Source organism: Oncorhynchus tshawytscha, linkage group LG06 (genome assembly GCF_018296145.1).
Source record: "Oncorhynchus tshawytscha isolate Ot180627B linkage group LG06, Otsh_v2.0, whole genome shotgun sequence".
In the NCBI taxonomy this organism is placed as follows: domain Eukaryota; kingdom Metazoa; phylum Chordata; class Actinopteri; order Salmoniformes; family Salmonidae; genus Oncorhynchus; species Oncorhynchus tshawytscha.
In genome coordinates, this window is record NC_056434.1 from 62,254,265 (window position 1) to 62,278,625 (window position 24,361).

Sequence of the window (24,361 nt, forward strand, 5' to 3'; positions counted from 1 at the left end):
CATTTACACTGAGCTAAAGGGTAGAGCTGCCACTTCAAGGAGTGTGACTAACCCGGAAGCTTATTATAAATCCCGTTATGCCCTCTTACAAACCATCAAACAGGCAAAGCGTCAATTCAGGACTAAGATCGAATCGTATTACACAGGCTCTGACGCTTGTCGGAAATGGCAGGGCTTGCAAACTATTACAGACTACAAAGGGAAGCACAGCCGAGAGCTGCTCAGTGACAGGAGCCTACCAGACGAGCTAAATAAATTCTATGCTCGCTTCAGGGCAAGTAAGACTGAAACATGCATGAGAGAATCAGCTGTTCCGGACGACTGTGTGATCACGCTCTCAGCAGCCGATGTGAGTAAAACTTTTAAACAGGTCAACATTCACAAGCCTGCAGGGCCAGACGGATTAACAGGACGTGTATGCCGAGCATGCGCTGACCAACTGGCAGGTGTCTTCACTGACATTTTCAACCTCAACCTGTCAGTCTGTAATACCAACATGTTTCAAGCAGACCACCATAGTCCCTGTGCCCATGAACACTAAGGTAACCTGCCTAAATTACTACTGACCCGTAGCACTCACGTCTGTAGCCATGAAGTGCTTTGAAAGGCTGGTCATGGTACACATCAACACAATTATCCCAGAAACTCTAGACCCACTGCAATTTGCATACCGCCCCCAACAGATCCACAGAAGATGCAATCTCTATTGCACTCCACACTGCCCTTTCCTACCTGGGATAATGTACATATTACCAAAAGGAACACCTATGTGAGAATGCTATTCATTGACTACAGCTCAGCGTTCAACACCATAGGGCCCTCAAAGCTCATCACTACGCTAAGGACCCTAGGACTAAACACCTCCCTCTGCAACTGGACTTCCTGACAGGCCACCCCCAGGTGGTAAGGGTAGGTAACAACACATCCGCCACGCTGATCCTCAACACTGGGGCCCCTCAGGAGTGCGTGCTCAGTCCCCTCCTGTACTCCCTGTTCACTCATGACTGCACGGCCAGGCACGACTCCAACAACATCATTAAGTTTGCCAATGACACAACAGTGGTAGGCCTAATCACCGACAACGATGAGACAGCCTATAGGAAGGAGGTCAGAGACCTGACCGCGTGGTACAAGGACAACAACCTCTCCCTCAACTTGATCAAGACAAAGGAGATGATTGTGGACTACAGGAAAAGGAGGACAGAGCACGCCCCCATTCTCATCGATGGGGCCGTAGCGAAGCAGGTTGAGAGCTTCAAGTTCCTTGGCGTCCACATCACCAACAAACTAACATGGTCCAAGCACACCAAGACAGTCGTGAAGAGGGCACGACAAAACCTATTCCCCCTCAGGAGACTGAACAGATTTGGCATGGGTCCTCAGATCCTCAAAATGTTTTACATATGCACCATCAAGAGCATCCTGACGGGTTGCATAACTACCTGGTATGGCAACTGCTCGGCCTCCGACTGTAAGGCACTACAGAGGGTAGTGCGTACGGCCCAGTACATCACTGGGTCCAAGCTTCCTCCCATCCAGGACCGCTATACCAGGCGGTGTCAGAGGAAGGCCCTAAAAATTGTCAAAGACTCCAGCCACCCTAGTCGTAGGCTGTTCTCTCTGCTACTGCACGGCAAGCGGTACCAGACCGCCACGTCTAGGTCCAAGAGGCTTCTAAGCAGCTTCTACCCCCAAGCCATAAGACTCCTGAACATCTAATCAAATGGCTAACCAAACTATTTGCATTGCCCCCCCCCCCACTCTTCTACACTGTTATCTATGCATAGTCACTTTAACTCTACCTACATGTACATATTACCTAAATTACCTCGACTAATCGGTGCCCCCACACATTGACTCTGTACCAGTACCCCCTGTATATCACCTCGCTATTGTTATTTTATTGCTGCTCTTCAATTATTTGTTACTTTCATCTCTTACTTTTTTGTTGTTGTATTTTCTTAGAACTGCATTGTTGGTTAAGGTCTTGTAAGTAAGCATTTCACTGTAAGGTCTACACCTGTTGAAATTGGCGAATGTGACAAATAGAATTTCTCTTTTCTCCATCTCTCTATAAAGCAATTATCCTAACTAAATTCAGTCGGGTGAAAAACAGGGAGAATATGGCTACTAGCCATATCTGTTTGTGTGGTCTTACCAACTGGTGTGAAGAACTGTAGAAGTTGTCAAAACAGATCTGGGGCCATAGGCTACATGAGAATGAATATCAATCTTCATGTTACTTACCCATTGCTAGATCCTCTACACCACTCTCCAGATAGCCATCAAAGGCAAACTCTGCCCTGAGTAGGCCAATAACCTCTTGTAGGGAAGGGTTCATCAGGGGGGAGGGGGGAGGAAGTGAGTCTCCCTGAGGGGGTCCATGGGACTCTGATAGGTGTTCACCCTCACCTTCTCCTGTCCTTGGACCTCCTTCTCCATTGTGGGGATGGGGCATGGACGCTTTAGGGTTCGAGGGTCTGCCATTAAGGCATTCCAAAAGAGGTTCAGCTCCCTGGCCAGGGGTCAGATGGTCTCTAGGGCCCCGTGGATGTGTGGGTTGACCCTGGAGGTAGCTGGAGCTTGAGGTCAGGGGCAGATTGAGCTCCAGACCATGGAGGGACTCAGGGACTGTTATCTGCACTGGCACCAGGGTTAAGTGCCCTGTTAAAGGGTCCTGACGCAATAGGAAGTTGTTGAAAACACCACCACCAGTCAGATGAGAGCAGGATGACGATTGGCAAGAGGAAGACGAAGTCAATTGGGTGGTCGGAGGAGGGAGTGGGTGGTCGGAAACGGGAGTCCTCTGGTTGCTGAGTTTGGGGGAGGTGGGAGGTGGAGAGTTGACCAATGTCCTGCCGCTTAAGGCAGTGGAGGAAAGGTTGCGTGTGACCACGCTTCTTTGATTGGCAGGGCTGTCCCGTCCGTTGTCGTGTAGGTCTCTGTCTGACTGAGGTAGGGGTAGGTCCTCAAGGTGTGAGGGGGTTTCTCGGTCCTTAGCCTCTTGCACAGGCTCGATGTCATTGCCTCTTGTGACTTCACTTATAGCCCTGCAACACAAAATTATGTGATAATTAAAAATGCATTCTTGAAATCAGTGCTAACATTCAATGACATCTCTGCCGCAATCAATAAAGCAACTATGGTAAGCTCCAACTTGCAAAAACATCAGTGGTGTGTGAAATAATTCCTTGACTGGTATTTCTTATCTCCATTGAATGAAGGCATACTGCTTACTCCTCAATGTCTGAAGCAGGAAGGGGAGTTTCCTCAGTGTCCCCCTCCCTGGTCAGGATGATGGGGTTGAAGTGTGTGGCAAGGGAAGTGAAGGCCTCTGGAAGCTGGGGGGCTCCGTTAATTGGATAGCTATGGGGAACAGGGCCAGGTACAGGAGCCAATCGGCTCTCAGTGGCCATGGGCACAAACCCTACACACAGTTACAACAATCTCAGTTACAACATCAATGCCATTTGATAATCACAAATCTGTATGTAGATGCAAGGTCAACAAAATCGCTTGAACTTAATGTCTGTAAAGATGAATTAATCGTACCACTCTTGATACGTGTTGATTCCTGACTTGAGTTTACTCTACTGTCCAATCCATTCTGATCCTCTGCATCAATGTCCTTTGTGAGTGGCTGAAAGGTAAGGGAGGAAGTTATCCTCGACAGACAATAATGGAATAGCAATGTGTCCTCCCTTTCACTCTGAGGGGCAGTATGTTTCTCACTACCCCTGCCAAACAGTAGCTACAGTGGTACAGTGGAGTGGTACCGGGTGGACTCTGTTGATCAGATTCGTCCACACTGTCTCAGCGTTCGTTCCTAGACGTGATAGATAATCCCGACAGCTCTGTAACAGCAGAAACATGATCAATTAAAATCTTATACCTTAGCACCTAAGATACTTCATTCATTAATTTGTTCATCAAATCAAACTTAATTTAAAGTGTATTTCAAATTGCAACACACTTTACAGTAAAGAAACTTTGCTCATTCATTCACAATATATTATGTCATTAAAAATGCTGTTACATATGTAATTAATGCTACTAAAACATTGATCAAAAGAAGAATAGATGAATGTGCTTTCACTAGAGTGGTTGAGAGCTGAAGCTATGACTACCTTTTTAGCTACGACAATGGAAGGTCTTTCGATGGGCGTCCTCTTGGCCATCTCCAGCAGCAGCATCTTCAACTTCCTGGGCATAGCCAGCTTCTGATTGGCTGACAGGTTGAACTTGGCCGTGGCCCATAGGATGGCAGCCACCCCATAAACACAGGCCTAAAAACAGACAGAAGTCGGATGAATGGACCGAGAGAAAGACATACAGATGGATGGACGGACAGACAGATGACACCCCACTTCATCGGTAATCAAAAGCATCTACTTGATGGAGAAGAAGGTTTTATTTTAAAAGATGAATGTCAGAAGTTGAGGCAAACCTTTTCAGTCACGATTCCATGCTCCTGGAATTCAGGGGCCAGATAAAACGCATCGCAGGATCCTACGAGGAAAATTCACGTTGAATTATTGAACGCGACATCATTTCATAGAATGTTCCTTCAGACACTTTTCTCGGGATAACTTTTGAATATTTGAAGTCACAACAGTTGTAAATCTATACATAAACAGAGACAAAGAATAAATGGAAAGTGGCAAAGTAACTTTATCATCCCAAACAGAGTACTGCAGACTACCGTGTACTGCATAAGCTAAAAGAGCCATACCTGTGTTTTTAGGTTTCAGGAAGAGAACTTCTCCCTCACAACCCACGTACATTGTATCCAGGCACAGGTATGCTTTCAGGAAGGAAATAAAGAAGAGTAAGCCTAAGAGGTTAATACGTTTTAAGAAATTACATAAAGTGTATGTCGAACTAAACAAAGTTTTAAATGATTTATTGCCACTGCCATAGTGACGTTTCTCATAATAATTTAATCAACAGCAAAGTGGTTTAGAGACCAGACAAAGTGAGGGATTGGATGCTTACTGCTTAGTAAATCATGTAATTGATTTACACCGAGCAGAGAATCAGTGGTTGTTTAACTGAAGAAGTGAGGAGTCTAACCTGGGTAGTCTAAGTAGGTCTGCAGTGTGGAGAGGCAGGTATGACACAGGGCCCATAGCTCATTCACAGACAGTCTCTGCCCACTCCGTGTGAGTAGATCCCTCAGAGAGATCCACTAGGTCACAATCAATAAAAATTAACATTGTTTTAACATTTCTTTCCCTCTTGGCCAGTTTACCAGTCCCAGATTAAGCCAGTCCTGGACAAAAAACCATGTTCAATGAAAAATCACCACTGAAAGTGATTTTTAGTTCAGGAATAGGCTTAATCTGGGTCTGGGAAACCGCCCCGAAGAGTTGTGAACAAGAACTTTCCTGAAACGAAGGCATGTAAAATCTACGTACATTGTACAGTACATGAAACGGATCCTTGAACTCACCTCATCCTGAGATTGTTCATTGAGGCACAGCATGCTTTTAGTCATGTGATTATTGGGAGTGTAAAGGTTTGAGGTTGAAGTCATGTTGCAAGCAGAGTCGACCAACATGTCCGGGTCTTGAGCTGGGCGGGACGAAGAGGTTTCATCTCGTGTTCCACTTTGACTGTCTGAATCTGTTTCAGCACCACATATGGGCAGGGTAGAATCTCTTTCCCCTTCTAATGTCTCACTGTCTCTCGCTGAGTCCCATTGCTCAGAGTCATTGCACTCATAAGTGGCCTTCTCTCGGTCCCCTCTCGTGCTCCAAACAGACCCGTGCCCCATGCATTCCTCAGCTCCTATCTCCGTGAGGTCCGATACATTGACACTGATATCCCCATGGGGCGTGGGCGGGAATGCGGGGGGATTATTGGAGTCTGGAACAGAGCAGGAACGATTCAGAACCCCCCTCACCCTCCCAGCCCTCTCCTGAGCCCTCCTGTGTACAGGAGAACTATTCTGAGATCTGCTATCCAACTGAGAACCAAACATGTCCTCCCCTCTGACACATCCATTCTCTTCCACATCCCCCATACCGTCAGCCCAAAGGGTGGAGTCCCAGGCTCCACATACGTGATGCCGATGCAGGCCGTTGGAGTCGTTTAAGTCCGGGTTCTCTGCCGTGGTATGTGAGACAATGCCCTGGTTTTTGGAGCTACTGTCCTCAGAGTCGATGCTCTTGTGGAGCTGCCAGTTGGGTTTGGGCTGCTGCCATCGAGCCTCCCAAGAGCCACGCCACCCATCTGTGGATAGATACACAGGTAGTATGGTTATGGCCACAGTGGACTACAACAGAAATGCACGTTGACATAGATATACACAGACATATCCCGTGTCTAAAGGCAAACCTTGAAATGTTGCGACGGATTCGATTGACAGAACTCTTCGTCCTATAGAAGAGAGTTTCCGGCACAGGGCTGTGGAAGAGGTATCTACTAGCTTTTCCTCTGCAAGGGAGAGGAGGTCCTGAGAGGAAGACATAATATATCAGCTAGCATAGACATAAAGTACTTTGTGATGCAAAGGTAAGTTTAAGTTTCTATAGAAAGGGTACCTTTCTCACATTTACCATTGAGATTATATTAATATAAATATAAACTATGAACTTTAGGGGATTTAATACGTTTTGCCATTTCATTGTTGATGACTCACTGTTGAGGACACAGTGTTGAAACAGATTTAATTTGTTTCCCAAAAGAAAATACATCCGGTTATTGGTGTAAACTTCATATTTGAGTTTTATCCCCTGGGCAGAATTCTTGTTTCGTGCATGACTAGTGACCCTGAAGAAGGCACAATGATGCCGAAACGTTGACTGTTTACCCAATAAATTACTGGGAGATCTTATATAGAGTGTGCGACTCGCTTTATGTATTTTTAGAGCACGACTGTAACATCCTCCATTTTGGTTTCCCCATCTGTAGTGATGTGCAGTTTGAGAACGATTTGTTCTTTTTGAACAACTATTTTTGACTGATTCGAGTCAGGATTCGAGTGACTTGTTAATTTTAGCCGTTTGTTTGACCTGCTGACCCCCAATAAGTCCTACAGCATGATTGATACACACTCCTCCGGCTCATGAGGATGTAGACACGTGCTCTGCTCCGACCAATAACTCTCTGTCATATGTGCGCGCAGGACAATAGATCGTGCAGCAGGCAGCATAGAGAAGAACATTGACATGTTTAGAACTAATAATTGATCGCATGGTGCAAGAAGGAATTCAATTGATTATTGAATGTTATGATGGACACAGCTTTATAGAACCAAAACATACACAGCGGCTCTGGTCAACAAACTCAAACTTGAGAACGAATCGTTTTTTTGGGGGGGGGGACTACAGTTTACAAATGATATTGTGCTTATCAGCCTCACAGCAGTCAAGCAATGCATTCCAACAAGAGTCGTTCACAATTTAGTCCGGTTGCGTCCACAACTAGATCTCCTTTCAAATGTATCAAGAAATAATTGATTTTGTATGCCTAGCAATCAACAAATGTACATTGTTTAAAGCAGTCACAAATGACAGCTCCAATAAGCCCACTATGGTGAACGAGAGGCTTGTAGAATCATCTTTTGAGTTTTCAGTTCATCGTTCACCAGTAGAGGGTCCTGCGTGCTCTGGGCGTTGCTCACTCAAGTGAACAAAATTTTGCCGAAAGATTTGTTCTTTTGACTGAACGAGTCGAAAAGATCAGAGTCGTTAAAAATAGCCAACCTTCCCATTACTACCTATCTACATTGCACTGTCATTGCTCCTCCACACGGTGCTGCTCATGTTCATTGTCTGTGCACATCCAGTTGCATATCATTATGTCAAGTCTCTTGTATCTGTTTGCCAAAGGTGCTTCTACAAAGTATTGACTCAGGGGTGTGAATACTTATGTAAATGAGGTACCTGTATTTCATTTTCAATACATTTGCAAACATTTCTGAAAACATGTTTCCACTTTGTCATTACGGGGTATAGAGTGTAGATGGGTAAGAATAATAATACATGTAATCAATTTTGAATGCAGGCTGTAACACAACAAAATGTGGAATAAGTCAATGGGTATGACTACTTTCTGAAGACACTGTATTTGGTTATGTTATGTAGAATAGAATACTATCATGTTGTGATCTTGCAGACATCGATTCAGCTTTGATCTAACGTTATTAAATGAGCACCATTCTCTATTCATCACTGAAATTTGCCAGAGTAGTTTGTTGGTAGCCTGTTCTCTGGGCAGCCAAATGAGTAGATCAGAGACTGTGCGTAAAGAAGAGAATCCCGGACTTGCACAAAAATGTTGGATTTTGTGCTATCGGGAAGAGAATTCGGAATCGCAGCCACTCCGTAATTTGTATAATAAGAGACAGTAAAGACAGCACTCCATTAATGTTCATCCATGACGGTGAAGTTACCTGGGGGAGTGGCCTGTCCTCTGGCCGCTCCTCCTGCATCTGCTCCAGCAGTCTCTGAATCTCCTCCCCCAGCTCTGCCTCCAGCTCTGGCTCAATGACAAAGTCCAACGCGGCAGAGAGGGTGGAGCCCAGAGAGTACACATGTCCCTGGAGAAGATTCAGAGCGTCATTGACCTCAAACTGACCCATAACATTCACCACACTGCAATTGTTTATCTTTTTTTTTTAAAACAAGACTGCATAGACATGTTTACACTGTATGGACATGTTCACTTTAAACCAGATGGGAATTAAAACCTCAAATGTGTTATTTACCTCATGTCATCAGCTCATGTACTAAAAAAGAAGCCATACATCACTACTGTATCCCATGACAACCTCTGTTTATTAGTATAGGCAGCAGAAGTCCTTTGGGCATCTCTTTGGGGTCTTGGTGGAAACCAGGCCTAGTTGGCATGCTTTTGGTTGAGGAACTAATTCATCAGGCCATCAAGATGTCAATAAAGCTGCAGTAGGCCAGGCCAAGGCAATGTTCCTCCCTCATATGAGCGCCTTCAGATCCATTAGGCCAATTGCAACCATCGAAAGCTTCTAGATTATTGCCAGCTGATCTCTCGTTAAAACAACCAATACGGGCGAAAATAACCCGCAGAGCTGATCTCAAATTGCAACCAACATTACCGCTCCCTAATGTGGATGTAGAGGTTATCTTTTAGTCTTGATTGCAGCCATCATTTATCAAGACCATTTCGCCCTCCGGTTGTATTATCGTGGGAACAATTTATTCCTACTTTATGAGCAAACTAAATGGTGATTTATCTATTTGACAATCAATTCCTTACAACTGAAATAAAGCATTTCCTCATTTACCACGGAAGATCTACCGTGGTAATTGTCAAATAGATAAATCTATGCGAACTGGTATTGTTCCTAAAGACTTGAAAATCACAGATATGGCACTTTTGCAACTGGTGGATAAAATCTTTACAGCCCTTAACAACAATGAATACACTCTTGGATTCATCCAAAATTACTTTCTGAATTGTATTATTATGGTTTTCACAATTATACATATATTTGGTTATATAGTTATGTTTATGATAGAGAATCATTTGCTGATGCAAACAGCTGTGCATCTACCAGGGCCGAGATATCCTGTGGCGTGACACATGGCTCGATAACTGGACCTGTGTTTACTCCTCATCAATGTCAATGACCTCGCTGCTTCTACCGTACTTCCCATTCTCTTTGCTGATGATACCAATTTGATTTGATCAAAAAATGTGGAATCACTAATTGATGAACTCAGGCCAACTTTTCTGAATGGTTCCAGACAAACAAATGATCTTTGAATGTAAAACAATCCAACTTCATTGTATTCACTAATAAGAATAGGTAAAAAAACACTAGTAAGAATAGGTAAAAAACACTAGTAAGAATAGGTAAAAAACACTAGTAAGAATAGGTAAAAAACACTAGTAAGAATAGGTAAAAAACACTAGTAAGAATAGGTAAAAAACACTAGTAAGAATAGGTAAAAAACACTAGTAAGAATAGGTAAAAAACACTAGTAAGAATAGGTAAAAAACACTAGTAAGAATAGGTTAAAAAAAAGATGACAAAAATTGGAAGAAAAAAAAAAGAGCCAGAATCTCAATTAGTGGGAACTAAATGGAACCAGTCACATCAATTAGATTCCTCTGAGTTGTAATTGATGAAAAGGTATCCTGGAAAGATCATATTCAATTTGTCTGTAGCAAAGTGATGAAATATGTTGGTATCATCAGATAGATAAGTGGTTTGGTTCATCAGGCTTGCTTCCTATCTATACTAGAGCTTTATTTACCCATATCTCATTTACTGTAATATTGTCTGGGCCAGTACATATCTCTCCTACCTACACAAATGACTCATCATACAAAATACATTTGCATGCCTAGCCATCCCCTCTAATTACCTGGCAACATCTGCACCTTTTCTTTAAGAAACTCAATATCTTGTCTATTTACAACAATGTACGCCAATTATGCACTTTTATCTACAAATACTCATACCGCCCGGACAGTTTACCTAAACCTTTCAGTGGATTCTTCCAGGTAAATTCTGAAATCCATCTATATAACACAAGACACCGTGATAACCTTCACCCTCCCCACTGCCACACCTCAGTTAATTCTCTGTCAGATACAGAGGTGCCATACTCTGGAATTCCTGTCTTCACATTGCCAAAATATCATCATCGCTCAATAACTTCAAGCGAAGACTGGGGGTCAGCCTGATGATCCGACTCAGTAATCTCCTCAATATAGCCTAACTCTCACATGAACACACACATTTAAACAAATGATTACTGATCAATGAATTTATTCATTTACAATTAGTGTTATACATTTATAATTAGTAGGTTTTGTCATCTGTTTGAACAAACCTTTTTAATTTTTGCACTTATGTATTGTAGATAGTTTTTTTTGTAGTTTTCATATAATCCCATGGGCTTTCAACCACACCTGCACACTGTTTTTAATTATTAATTGTTTGTATCTGTATCTATCTGTTTATCACTTGTTTTCACTGGTGGAAATAAATTCAACTTAAACTGAAGTTATTTAAAATGGCACGTATTATTTTGCCATTTAAAGCGAAACGTTTGAATGAAATATAGGCCTACTACTTCTATATCTTATACTCTAATAAGTTTTAAAGTTTTTTTTAACGTTCAACAGCCTTATGGTTTTCGATGCTCCTGATAGGTCGATATTTAATTGGGAGCGTGATTAGGGAATCTAGACCAGCTGTCTGGTATCATAATCAGTTGGCATGGTAAGAACAAGAGATCAACTGATCTGCTGGTTTATCCTTATTCGTTTTGTTGTTACAACCAAGCTCAATTTAGCCCTGCAGGCGCATGTCATCTCCCGTTAGTAGTGTTTTAAGAAATCCAGCGGTAACCTGAACAAGTGCGTTAAGTTCTGCCTGTTCGTTGTAATCGAGCCATTATGCCTGGCAGGCAATGCATTCTGGGTCCTCATTTAACAAACGCATCATGATCTCTCCATATTTGCCCTGGATCTCGTCAGATCATTGGCTGCAATACCAGGAGTCAGGGGAGATGAAACTACAGCACATACGTGGGAATTTCATGAGGAGCCTGTCTCTTTGTAAGACTCAAGAGACTGAAAGCTGAAAAGCCAGACACTTTTACTCCCGTGAACTATTATTGTAACTTGCAGATATTTGACAATCTTCTCTTGTGCTTTACTTGGGGGAATTGTGCTCTCTGTTGCAATTATGGTTGACATGTTGGCTCTTGAATGAATCTGCACCAGGTATTTTTTTTTTTAGGTCGAATCTCAGACAAGATACGTACTGTATAGCAAAGAATTCAAAGGAATGTAACCCATACTTATGTGGTGGATATGGGAAAGGTAGAAGATCCAGATCACACAAACACGTCAAGAGCAGGTTAAATCCACCAGCTGCTGAAAGGTCATGTCTAGTTCCCGTTGGGTGCGCAAGCAGGTCCCAGCCATAGAAATATAATTACTAGAAATAATTATATTTCTACGGCCCCAGCCGCTCCACTTGGCGCACTTAACGTACATGGGAAGATATTGGAAGACTAGATAAATTAGACAACCATAGACACGCACATTAAAGCTGAAATTGAGCAACTGATAAATGTAGTCGAGATAGGAAATAAATTCATGGCGCTACACAACCCAAAGGGGGGGGAGGGAGAGAGAGAGAGAATAAGTGAATCAGACAGAAAGATAGATGTGATGAGAGAGAGTGAAATCCTTTCTTAGTGAGAAATATTGTTATCCTCTGTGTTTGCTGCTATACATAAAGAGTTTTTTAGATTCCTTTGATTTCCACCATGTTTGTTCTGAAATAGCGTTTATGTAATATTGATTTCTAGTAAATGAAGTATGGTGGACACAGTGTTCATCAAACAAACTTCAACAGTGAAAGGCTGTTGCCGTACTGTGCATTTTATTATGTCCAGTAATGACAATAAATGGACGAGAATGTCTTGAGAAGCCATCTCATCACTTCCTTTCTAGCGGACATATTTCAGAGTGCAAGTCTTTTTCCCAACGCCAAAACCCACTTACACGACTATATAAGAAAACACTCCAAAAAGGCCTGGTAAACGAAAGGCACCTCAACTGCTGTTTTCTCACTTGTTCTCAACCCTCAATGTCAAGAATGCATTGTTAACATCTGCCTACAGCGAGACACAAAACATGCCGTGAAGTAGCCATTCGCAGTGAAAGAACCCCCTTACCTCAAAGGTACTGCCAGTCTTGTCAAACTCTGGAGGTATAAACGAGCCCTCGGGGTCATCTGCAAGACAAGTGTACAAGAGTACATCTAGTTAACGTGTGTAATAAACGTATTATTATATGTGGTGTTGGTAGGCCTACCGCTCCACAAACATATGATCACAGGATTCCACCGTAACTGTAACAATATGGGGCCAAGTACAAGACCAGGTGCTAAGCCAATAAAACCACTTGCAACCAGTCATCTACATCATTCAGTCCAGCAGAATGAGCACACAACAATACAGTGTTAAAATGTGTAACAAATGTTTTACCACATGTAGTGTTGGTATCAGTCCTAATTGACAATATGGGGCCTATTATAAAACCAGGTGCTAAGCCAATGAAACTACCCACTCATACTGTAAATCATTCATTAGCTCAGAGACAATCCCACACAAATGGGACTGCAGCTATCTCCCGTTCAGAGCCTTGGTGTTGCGCTGCGGAGCATCTTCAGTCTTAAGTAGGCCAGTATTTGTGCTGGGGTGGAAGCAGGGATAAAGCCGCCCGCCTTCAGCCTCCTCTAACCACAGTTAGAGGCATTTAAGTAGGTCAGGCCTAGATTTGGGGCTGCCTCTGACTCCTAGAGTTATGAAGGGCTTCCAGCTAGGAGGAGGCCAGACACTCCAGAGGGTCAGAACGAACGGCCAAGGAGAAGTGAGCACTATTGGGTAGAGATCATAGGTAAGCTGGCTTTACTCAGTGAGTAAAGGAATGTGCTCCCTAACACTATGATTGAGAAAAACTATCTAGATTAAGGCTCCCATATTCTCCCAAATGGGACTGGAGAGAGCTTATATGAATATGTATTACAATGTGGTCGATGTGTCATAAAAGAATAATGCCATTTTCTACCAATGAATTGAATGGATACTGCCCCATGAGTTATAACACTGCTGCATGCTGGTCATTAACTGGCCACATAAGGTCACTCTGTAGGCTCAATCCTGAGGGGACACGTGATGATCTCACACATCCATCAGTATTCAAGAAAAAGCTCCTAAGCTCAATTAAACCTAATGCAGGGAAGAAAAGTAGTATTGGCATATGAGTGCTGGTTGGGGTTCCATTGTGGTTAAAGCAAATCAACCCAATTACTGGTCAGCAATAGATTCTAATGTGAATCCAGGGTGAGTCAAAGGCACCGATAGGCAGCTGACCGCCAGAATTTCTGTTACCGTGGCAACAATCCCCTTGGCAATGTGGACACTGTTGAGCTCATCAATGCTTATCAATTACTGATGTTGCCATGGGGAAAATGGGAGGCTATCCCAGAATGGTTATGCGTGTGCACGGGTTTTTGTGTGTGTGTGTGTGTGTGTGTGTGTGTGTGTGTAAGAGAGAGAGAGAGAATCCGGTGCGCATGTATGTCTGTGCGTCCATGCATATGTGTGTGTTTGTGTGCCTGCTTGCCTGCCTGTGTACGTTTGTGTGGAAGGGACAACACAGGTGAGTGTGACAGGTGGTGACGTAGCCCTGTTTGGTAAAAGACAGATGATTGAGGTTTGTTGAGAGGAGAAGAAGCTAGTCTGTTGGCAGAGAGGATTTATCACAATGTCTGAGGGACAAGCCATAGTGAGAAAGCGGCAGAGTATCCTGAACATGAAAGATGTGACTCAGTTTCACCAACACTCTCCATCCAAATGAGACCAGGCACTGCAGACGACTGCAAAATCACATCACACAGATGTAATCGCACAAAGGCTCAGCATTTTTTAATTAAGAAACAGCCCTCTTTTGCAAATGCAGCCATTTTACATTTCAATCATTTTGGGTAAAGGTGTAATTTTCGTTTGAGACAGATACTGCTGACCAAAAGAGAATATGATGGGGTTTGGAAACAAACTTTTCATGGGGAGGAGAGTCTAGTGACCCATTCATAAAGCATCTCAGAGTATGAGTACTGATCTAGGATCAGTTTGAACGTTCAAATCATAATGAATAGAAGGGGGGACTTGAATACGGGCCCTGATCTTCATGACCCTTTGACTTCCCATAGGAAGGACATATTGATCTATGACCTCAGGATACCATGGTAGATCAGATCAGATTGATCGATCAGTGGAGAGAGTGCTGCCTCAGCGTTTTATAATAGCAGACAGCACTGACTAACAGATGTACTGTATGAGACGAAACACCAGATAATCCCCTGAATAACTAATAGACATGGGTGATGTTCATTACGCACCAAATGGTAGAACATTAACTGAAACAGGGAGGGACTGCCTGGACTTGTCCAATAGGACACACTCATTTTAGTTTCCCGTTGCAAAACATTTTAAACGTTTGTATGTGCCCTAAAGAATGTGACCCTGAATAGACAGGGAGACCGCATCGACTGTGATGGAGAGAGGGCCGTGTTGAGCTGTGCCGGGTTGTGTTGAGCTGTGTTGACTCACCACTGAGCTGCTCCATGAAGCACACGTTGCCATGGGCGTTAAAGGCCAGGGTGTCGGGCGTGATGCACAGGGTGTGGAACAGGGGTGATGAGGCGATACTCTGCAAGGCCAGGACACACTCCACACACACCGCCCACACCTCCTGCTCCGTCAGACAGATATCCCGCAACGACAGGATATCCGCCAGGGACACGTTCTCCTGTGGGGACACACACAGGCAGGCATCGACGCAAGCATGCATGTGCTCACACGCAGACATACACACACAGGAGTAACACACATGCACACACAAAAGTAATACAGTAAGTGTCCTGCAGCAATAAACACACTTACACCTACATCCTTGTATGTCATGCTGCAAACAGTGGAAAGCCAAGTGGGCACTTATTGGTGTTATGAAGAAGCCTAATTGCATCCATAAATAGAAAACATCTCATGGCATGTTCGACATTTTCATCATGTGAAGAAGACGGGATGTTTTGTTGGCTTGGCACATGAGCACAAAAGGAAGTCTTTGCTACTACCGCGGTAGAGCGGCTCCATTGTGAAGTGGTGTCCAATACTCTGCATTTCCATTCTATGCATGTGACTGAACAGTGTAACAGACCACGGGCTTTTCACAAAAGTCTCATGGGACATGGGCATTTCAGTCGTTGCCATTTGTTTCATAATGGGAGTCAAGTTGAATGATGAGCTTCATCACTAGGATCTCCCGTCCTCACTAACGTTCCATGACTATTTTCTCTGTAAAACATCTGGGTCTGTATACACAAAGCATTTCAGAGACAGAGTGCTGATCTAGGATCAGTCGAGTCTTTTAGACCATAATGAATGAGATTACATGGACAAGGGGGAACCTGATCCTAGATCAGCACTCCTACTCAGATACTTTGCAGGCCCTGGTTTTGTGTCTTTGTCATACATTTAAAATAAAAAAATGGAACTGGAGTGAATACACAATATCCTTCTTCAGTTGATCTGAGAGAGATCTAAGAGATTATTGTTTGTTACAAAATATATATTTTTTGTTGCAGAAGGTGAATAAAGCACACCCATAATTCTGTAGAATATGGCACAATAATAGGGCAGAAAGATGTCACTAAGCAGCAGCATACAGTAAGCCTATAAATAGACTGTTGCCCTTGAGAACAGTGCAGAGAAACATTGAGTCTCTCTCTCTCCCTCCTCAAGTTAAATATGCTGGCCTACATAACTTTCCCTCTTCACTCCATGAGCTCTAATAAGACCAACTATACACTGGTGGAACACCTCAAAAGTTTAGAGAAGGACATCGAATAAGATCGAGGAACGAAAAGAAGAGTGAGGTAGCGATGGACTGGGTGGGCTACTAAGTGGGTGACTAAGTCATTGAGGGAAATCATGGTGAGATGTTAGTGGTTTAATGAACCCCTTAGTATTCAAAGGTAAAATGTGATTAAGTTTACACTTGTTCCCCTTGTGTGTAGGCTACAGCTGAATGAATCTGTCAGGCTGACCTCGCACATACCGCCCTCCACTCAAGATTACCCTGCAGTGTCTCTGGAGTCTCCATACTTGCAAAGGCACCTGCAGCTCAACACGTCTGGAGTGAATAACTGTGAATAACTGTTCTGCACTGAATCATATTGCCCACTGTACATTGTTTAACATTGGAACTTTAAAACACTCAAACTAAGTGTATGGGGTAGTGTTTTAATGAATGCCCGTATTATCCACATAAAGCCAAGAGGACACAGCAGGGGTCAATACATCTGTACAGTAAGCTAGTCATGGATATTACTGTACATCCCAAAGTACAATTAATATGGTCCCTGATCACCATGAGAGTTATAAGGAAAGGCCACAGACACATTAATCTCATCTTGTTGTCCTGAGAGAGAGAGAGAGAGAGAGAGGGAGCATGTTGTTGATTAAATTAGACCTTAGAAAACAGCATGTCTTCTTCAATCATTCAATCACTCGGTCAAGAGCATAGGTTAGCCTATACACTCCTTTAAAAAAAAGGTACCAAATGGGTTCTTCGGCTGTCCCAATAGTAGAACCATTTTTGGTTCCAGGTGCACAAGTGAATAACACAAGTGCATATGTCACAGCCAATAAAGTCAGTCCCCTGGGGACCTCAGTCCACAGTATTGACATAACACATGCCATTGAGAGAACAATAATAATTACGATGATAATAATGTAGGCTAAACATAAATGTTTACTCTCACCTCATCTTCAAGGAGTGGAGGCAGATGCTCAACTTCATAGTATTCCTCCTCTTCTTCTTCCTCCCCTGAGAATGCGACTGCATCAGTTCCAGACGTCCCCATTGTATTTCGTTTTAATCAAGACTGTGGATGTTTGTAGAATTGGGTGAGTGCAGTGTCACTCCCATAACCTTAAACCTACTGTAAAGCTTTTCCCCTTTCGCTTACTGTCCTAGTAACAGTGTATCAGGTCAGGAAAGATTACGTGAATGAAAGATTAACGTTACATGAATAGGTTTTCCGAACACGGACAGCGCCGGCTACTTTTTCAAAATGTTCCCCGTTCTACCAGCAAGTTGCAACGCGATGCGGCGTTCCACAAAACGTTCACTGTCACTGCGGTTCTTTTAATTCCAAAACAGGCGAAAGACAGCTGAAAAACGACCAGAGCAATGCGTTTGAATGTGTAGCACATTGCTAATAATTGATGGCAACAGGGGAGTTTGCCAACTACATGCTGTCATGGCAACAACTGCCGCACCTCCACAGAAACAACTGACATTGCGATCATGAACTGCAGTTCTCAAGTCCTCCCAGCAAGGGCTACACTATGCACTACACTACAGCCTATATACAATTTGTTTTGAAGAGGCGTTGCCTGCGCTGCCCTACATACAAGATTCGCTCCGCAGTGGCGTGTATTCATGGTTGCCAAGAGAAGCTAGGCTTCACCCCCAAAAAATTGCAAGATTGTATTTTATTTTTTATAATGTATCTTTCGTCTCTCTGTGTTTCATACTTTTCCTTCAATTCGCAAGAGGCTGAATTGTATCTCACAGGAGAAAGCTATCGAGAGAGCGAAACGACGGCCCTCTGTCTCTGTATGTGTAGCCCATCTAGCTGATGCTGTCTGGTCAAAAATAGTATGACATTGTTGTGCATTGAACACAAGCGATTGGCCTACCTTCATAAACATATGTACATATACAACAACAGCCAAACAGCTGTTGAGTGAACTCAACTGTGAATGGTCCTGGTACACACACACAAAACTGTCAAGGGAAGCAAGTTTGGATTTGGCTTCACACCAATCACATCATAGGCAAAAAGTAATTTACAGAAAAAACTTGAACTATATTGTGTCGTCTTATTGTCTCGGCCTTTAGGCCTATAGATCACAGTGGGAAACTATATGAACTAACAGGGTATAGAGCAAACAACTCAATTATCACAACACAGATTGTAATGTGTTTTTTTTTTCTGGCTTGGCTTCCCCAGTGATTTTACCCACGCACCAACGCTACTGTTCGCTCCACGGTGCCTCTGCATCAAAGCAATTCGTGACATGAGTCATGGGGACGTTTGCTGCAAAGCCTGTCCTACACATATTTTTGCACTCCTCGTGACATGAATTGCAAGTGTCATTCAAGTATTACCAAGGGCAAAATCACACCTGCACTGGTGACTTATGCACTGATATTCTGAACATCTGATTGAGGATCTCTCTCTTTCTCCCACTCTCTCCATCACCAACAGTTTTCTGTGCCAATGCACCACACAGCCTAAAGCAAAGCATAACTGCATACCTAATTACTGACTTTGGGCACTTCAACATCATGGTTTGCGTTTTCAACACCAGAATCAAATAGACGAGGGCTATGTCAATCTCGACAAACAGAAAACACATCCCTCCCTACTCAGTATGGAAGGCCTGGCTTGACAGTCTCCGAATGTCATTAAACATTTTGGTGTTTTGTAACAAATGTCACTTTACGTTCATTAAGTGGCAAGTGCACTGTTTGGATGCTGGAATTATATTAGAGCAGAGTGGACGAACGTGTGCAGGTAGCACACAGGTGCATGTGGCATACAGGAGACTTTTGAAGTAGCCTAATGAGATTAAAACATTGTGACTGGTCGTGTTTATGCCGCACATAAGGTAATACATTTGAAAAGTTAAATGACAAATATTCTCACTTAGATCGGAGATCCATGCGCAATGATGCACCTGCCTATCAGCTATTGCTCTTTGTTCTTGTGGATTTAGATAGGAACATTTTGGTTCCGCTTTTAATGATTTCATGTGTGGTACATAGCCGCGGGACAAACAATCCACCCACCTCTATTGCAACTATGAATGGTGGCTAGAGGGCAGGATAGACAGACTGGTGGACTATATTGACTAGTGGTATGGTAAGCGCACGGAAAAGCGTGAAAGGTGGAGACGCATGCAAGCAGATTAGGAAATTTGACCAGGATAGAAGAAATGATTTAGTAAAACCTGAAAAACTGTGAATGTAAACCAGGGAGAAAACACACTACCCTCCCCTGTGCCCAACAAAACACACACAAGCCTTCCCAAAGAAGAAAAAACAACAGTACACAACCCCCCAGTAATTGTCTAATTGTCCTTTAGAACACTGCCTTTTAAAAATATGGGTCATTGCTCTGAGGAAGTTTTGAGCCTGGTTGTGTGGGTTCGTTAATCTTATTCTAGTCTCACGGTGCCACTACCCAGCTCGGGGTGAAGCTCTCTCATATATCAGCCACCAGCTGATATGATAAAGCGTGCCATGATTCGTCCCCCATATCTAACCAGTGGTGCATTGTTGCCCAATCCATTGAGGTGGTCACCGATCTGCCTGGCATACATTGTAGATGTACAATGCCATTTGCAGAACATGATTGCCAACATCATTACAAAGTCCATTTGAGCAAAATCCCATGCCTGTTCTAGCGGGTTGAAGTCGAGCCTGTTTGGGTGCCTGCCGAGATGGAGGTGGCAGGGCGGGTGGCAGGGAATGAGATTGCTATTATGTTGGCAGCGCCCTGCGGCTGCTCAGCAGTGATGTAGAGGTCTACCCTGGCTGGACAGGGGTAAAGACTATTAGATTCGAAGGGTTTCTTTCCAAAACGCTATATATCCATTTTCAGAAATGTTGGTAAATTAGCTTTTATTGTTTGAAGAACTTATGAAATAGATGTGTTTTTTTTAATGGGATGAGATTGTTCAATGATAGTGTATTTGTGTAATGTATTTGTTTGAAATCTATCACTTGATGGTTTCATTTCAGAGAGACAAATCAAAGTTTGGTTGCAAAACGTTATATATCTGCCTCACTCTCAGAGAAATAAGCAGTGCTGCTAGGTTTTACAAAGACAAATGTGACAAATAACTACATTTTTTATAAGGAATTGTACACGTGACATGTATTATTTTTTGTATCAATAAAGTAACATGAGATCTGTATGTAAAATATTTACATTTGACATTTTAGTCATTTAGCAGAAACTCTTATTCAGAGTGCATTCATTTTAGGATTAGGATTGCTAGGTGAGACAAGCACATATCACAGTCTGGATACAACCGGATTACGGCTGCGAACCCAGGTAATGCGTCAACTGCTCTGCTTCCCTTTGGGAGATGCATCCACAGTATACAAATGAGCCCTTATTTGGCAGGCGTGCGCTCCACAATGGCAGCTGCTGTCATCTGATAACACTGAGGCAGACTAAGGTGACCGACCTGATATCATAACCAGTCATACAATGAGTCTACCAAACATTAGGAACACCTTTCTAATATAGAGTTGCATCCTCAATTCACTGGGGCATGGACAACACATGGTGTCAAAAGCGTTCCACAGGGATTCTGGCCTATGTTGACTCCTATTGCCTCCCACAGTTGTGTCATGTTGGCTGGATGTTCTTTGGGTGGTGGACCATTCGTGGTACACACGGGAAACTGTTGGAGTGTGGAAAAACCCAGCAGCATTGCAGTTCTTGACACACTTAAACCAGTGCACCTGGCACCTACTACCGTAACCCGTTCAACAAAGGCACTTAAAAATATTTTGTCTTTCCCACTCACCCTCTGAATGGCACACATACATGTCTCAAATGTCTAAAGGCTTAAACATACTTCTTTAACCTGTCTCCTCCCATTCATCTACACTGATTGAAGTGGATTTAACAAGTGACATCATTAAGGGATCTTAGCTTTCACCTGGTCAGTCTATGTCATGGAAATAACAGGTGTTCTTAATATTTTTTATACTCAGTGTGTATGGGTGATTCTACAGAAGTGGTGGAATTTCTTATACATTTATATCCTATTTTTACCAAACTTTCAGCACCCATCTCTTACAACATACAGTATGTTACATAGACACACCTAGACATATCTACCTCTCACACATATTTTAAATATTGCCCTGAATTGTGAAACTGACTAGGTATCCCCTTTCTGTTTGCTTTTTTATTTATTTATTTTTTACAGTACAATACAACACAGTACAGAACATTATAGACTTCTATGTTTGGGCCAACTAGATGTAAATGTTTAGGCTCTTGGAGGGTTGGAGCCCCCTTTTTATTTAACTTATTTTCAATGACAGCCTAGAAACAGTGGGTTAACTGCCTGTTCAGGGGCAGAACAACAGATTTGCACCTTGTCAGCTCGGGGGTTTGAGCTTGTAACGTTCCGGTTACTAGTCCAACGCTCTAACCACTAGGCTACCCTGCTGCCCCTACTGGCTATGCATCTCAATACTCTACGCTTTTCCCTGAAGTGTGCATTCGTCCACTACCCACACAGTCGTTTTCTGTAGCTCAGCTGATAGACCATGGCACTTGCAACTTTAAAATAGAGATAGCCTCAATGGCGCTGCCTGTGCGGTCACAGACACCATAATGGCACAGATACAAAGTTGAGACTACTATATATCTCTATGGTGTAAATTGTTTTGGTTGTGACTGTTTCGGTTTGCACAATTTAGACTTATTATGGACTAATGAATCCCATAGCTAGCATATGACTGGCTAGCTTTCATTTGGACAGATGTACATCCTAGGAAATATAGTTTAGTCCCAAAACTATACTTTACACATTTCTTCAAATATTAGATGTTCGGTAGTGACACTTCTTAAAAATACATTAATATTTACCAACTTGCTCACTCCTTTTCATCAAAATGTTTGCAGACAGACTACTCGTTGTGTGGCCATGCTGGAGATGGGCGCAATCCCATCACCTGGTGATATTTGTAAGGGTGTAGTTTGAGGCACGCTCGTTCTACAGCCTTAATGTGAGCGTTTTGAGGACATCAGAAGGAGGGAAATGTATTTTTTGTTGAAATATATATATTTTTTAAACCTGAATAATTAGATCAGTATCTGTCAATGTAATATAACATCATGTAATGTAATATAACATGTTCTAGCGAAATAATGATTAAAAAACACGTTTTAATCATTAATTGCTTTATTTTCAAACATGACGTTTAGGAGTCAATGCCTTTGTACAATATTCATTTTACAATATATTTATTATTGCCTTGAATCATGATGTAATTAAATGTCCTAAATTGAGACTTTTTAGATTTTGGACAGGAATTTACACCACTTCTGTAGAATCACCCATATACACCACATCCAAGCGCAAAGCATATCTGAGATGAAAAAGGGAAATTGTTTGTTCTGTTTCTGTGGTTATGCATAGACACTAGAGGTTGACCGATTAATCGGCATGGCCGATTTCAAGTTTTCATAACAATCGGGAATCTGCCTTTTTGGATGCCGATTATGGTCAATTACATTGCAATCCACGAGTGAACTGCATGGCAGGCTGACCACTTGTTACGCAAGTGCAGCATCAAAAGGACCTGTGGCTGTAAGAAGTCAAGGTAAGTTGCTAGCTAGCATTAAACTTATCTTATAAAAAACAATCAATCTTCACGTAATCACTAGATAACTAAACATGGTTGATGGTATTACTAGGTTAACTAGCTTGTCCTGCGTTGCATATAGTTATTGCGGCGCCTGTTAATTTATCACCGCATCACAGCCTACTTCAACTTTGCCAAACAGGTGATGATTTAACAAAAGCGCATTCGCAAAAAAAAGCACATTCGTTGCACAAATGTACCTAACCATAAATAACAATGCCTTTCTTGAAATCAATACACAGAAGTATATATTTTTAAACCTGCATATTTAGTTAAAATAAATGCATGTTAGCAGGCAATATTAACTAGGGAAATTGTGTCACTTCTCTTTCGTTCAGTGCAAGCAGAGTCAGGGTATATGCAACAGTTTGGGCCGCCTGGCTCGTTGCGAACTGTGTTTCTTCCCAACAAAGACCGTAATTAATTTGCCATAATTTGCCATAATTATAACACAACATTGAAGGTTGTGCAATGTAACAGCAATATTTAGACTTAGGGTTGTCACCCGTTCAACAAAATATGTAATGGTTCCGTATTTCACTGAAAGAAGAAATGTTTTGTTTTCAAAATGATAGTTCCCGGATTTGACCATATTAATGACCAAAGGCTCGTATTTCTGTGTGTTTATTATAATTAAGTACATGATAGGATATTTGATAGAGCAGTCTGACAGAGCGGTGGTAGGCAGCAGCAGGCTCGTAAGCATTCATTCAAACAGCACTTAACTGTGTTTGCGAGCAGCTCTTTGCAGTGCTTGAAGCACAGCGCTGTTTATGACTCCAAGCCTATCAACTCCCGAGATTAGGCTGGCAATACTAAAGTGCCTATAAGAACATCCAATAGTCAAAGGTGTATGAAATACAAATGGTATAGAGAGAAATAGTCGACGCGTCATAATTCCTACAATAACTACAACCTAAAACTTCTTAACTGGGAATATTTAACCACCATATGTTCTCATGTTCTGAGCAAGGACCTTAAACGTTAGCTGTTTTGCATGGCACATAATGCACTTTTACTTTCTTCTCCAACACTGTTATTGCATTATTTAAACCAAATTGAACATGTTTCATTATTTATTTGAGACTAAATAGATTTCATTTATGTATTATTTTAATTTAAAATAAAAAGGGTTCATTGTTCATTCAGTATTGGTGTAGTTGTCATTATTACAAATATATTAAAATCGGGTGATCAAATCGGTACCGGTTTTCTTTGGTCCTCCAATAATCGATATCGTTATCGGCGTTGAAGAATCATAATCGTTTGACCTCTAATAGACAAAGGGTAATACATGGGAATGCATGCATGTGGCCAG

General features: G+C 42.4%; 1 protein-coding gene across 4 annotated transcripts in view; it reads right to left on the reverse strand.

Moving 5' to 3' along the window:
* Positions 1-17,938, reverse strand: part of LOC112252841 (kinase non-catalytic C-lobe domain-containing protein 1) — a 51,648-nt gene extending 33,710 nt beyond the window's left edge. For 2 of the 4 annotated variants that reach the window (XM_024424503.2, XM_024424505.2), the window contains exons 1-13: positions 15,126-17,461; positions 12,687-12,745; positions 8,399-8,545; positions 6,340-6,457; positions 5,453-6,234; positions 5,074-5,188; positions 4,733-4,804; positions 4,448-4,509; positions 4,128-4,286; positions 3,777-3,854; positions 3,553-3,640; positions 3,238-3,427; positions 2,248-3,050 (exon numbers count right to left, since the gene is read on the reverse strand). In XM_024424503.2, coding sequence (XP_024280271.1) covers positions 2,248-3,050; positions 3,238-3,427; positions 3,553-3,640; positions 3,777-3,854; positions 4,128-4,286; positions 4,448-4,509; positions 4,733-4,804; positions 5,074-5,188; positions 5,453-6,234; positions 6,340-6,457; positions 8,399-8,545; positions 12,687-12,745; positions 15,126-15,540 — 3,088 coding nt within the window. In that variant the 5' untranslated portion in view covers positions 15,541-17,461. Of the gene's footprint in view, positions 1-2,247; positions 3,051-3,237; positions 3,428-3,552; positions 3,641-3,776; positions 3,855-4,127; positions 4,287-4,447; positions 4,510-4,732; positions 4,805-5,073; positions 5,189-5,452; positions 6,235-6,339; positions 6,458-8,398; positions 8,546-12,686; positions 12,746-15,125; positions 17,462-17,604 lie in introns of those variants that run through there. The other 2 variants (XM_042323484.1, XM_024424502.2) reach the window with 2 other exon arrangements.
* Between the last annotated feature and the right edge of the window lie 6,423 nt (positions 17,939-24,361).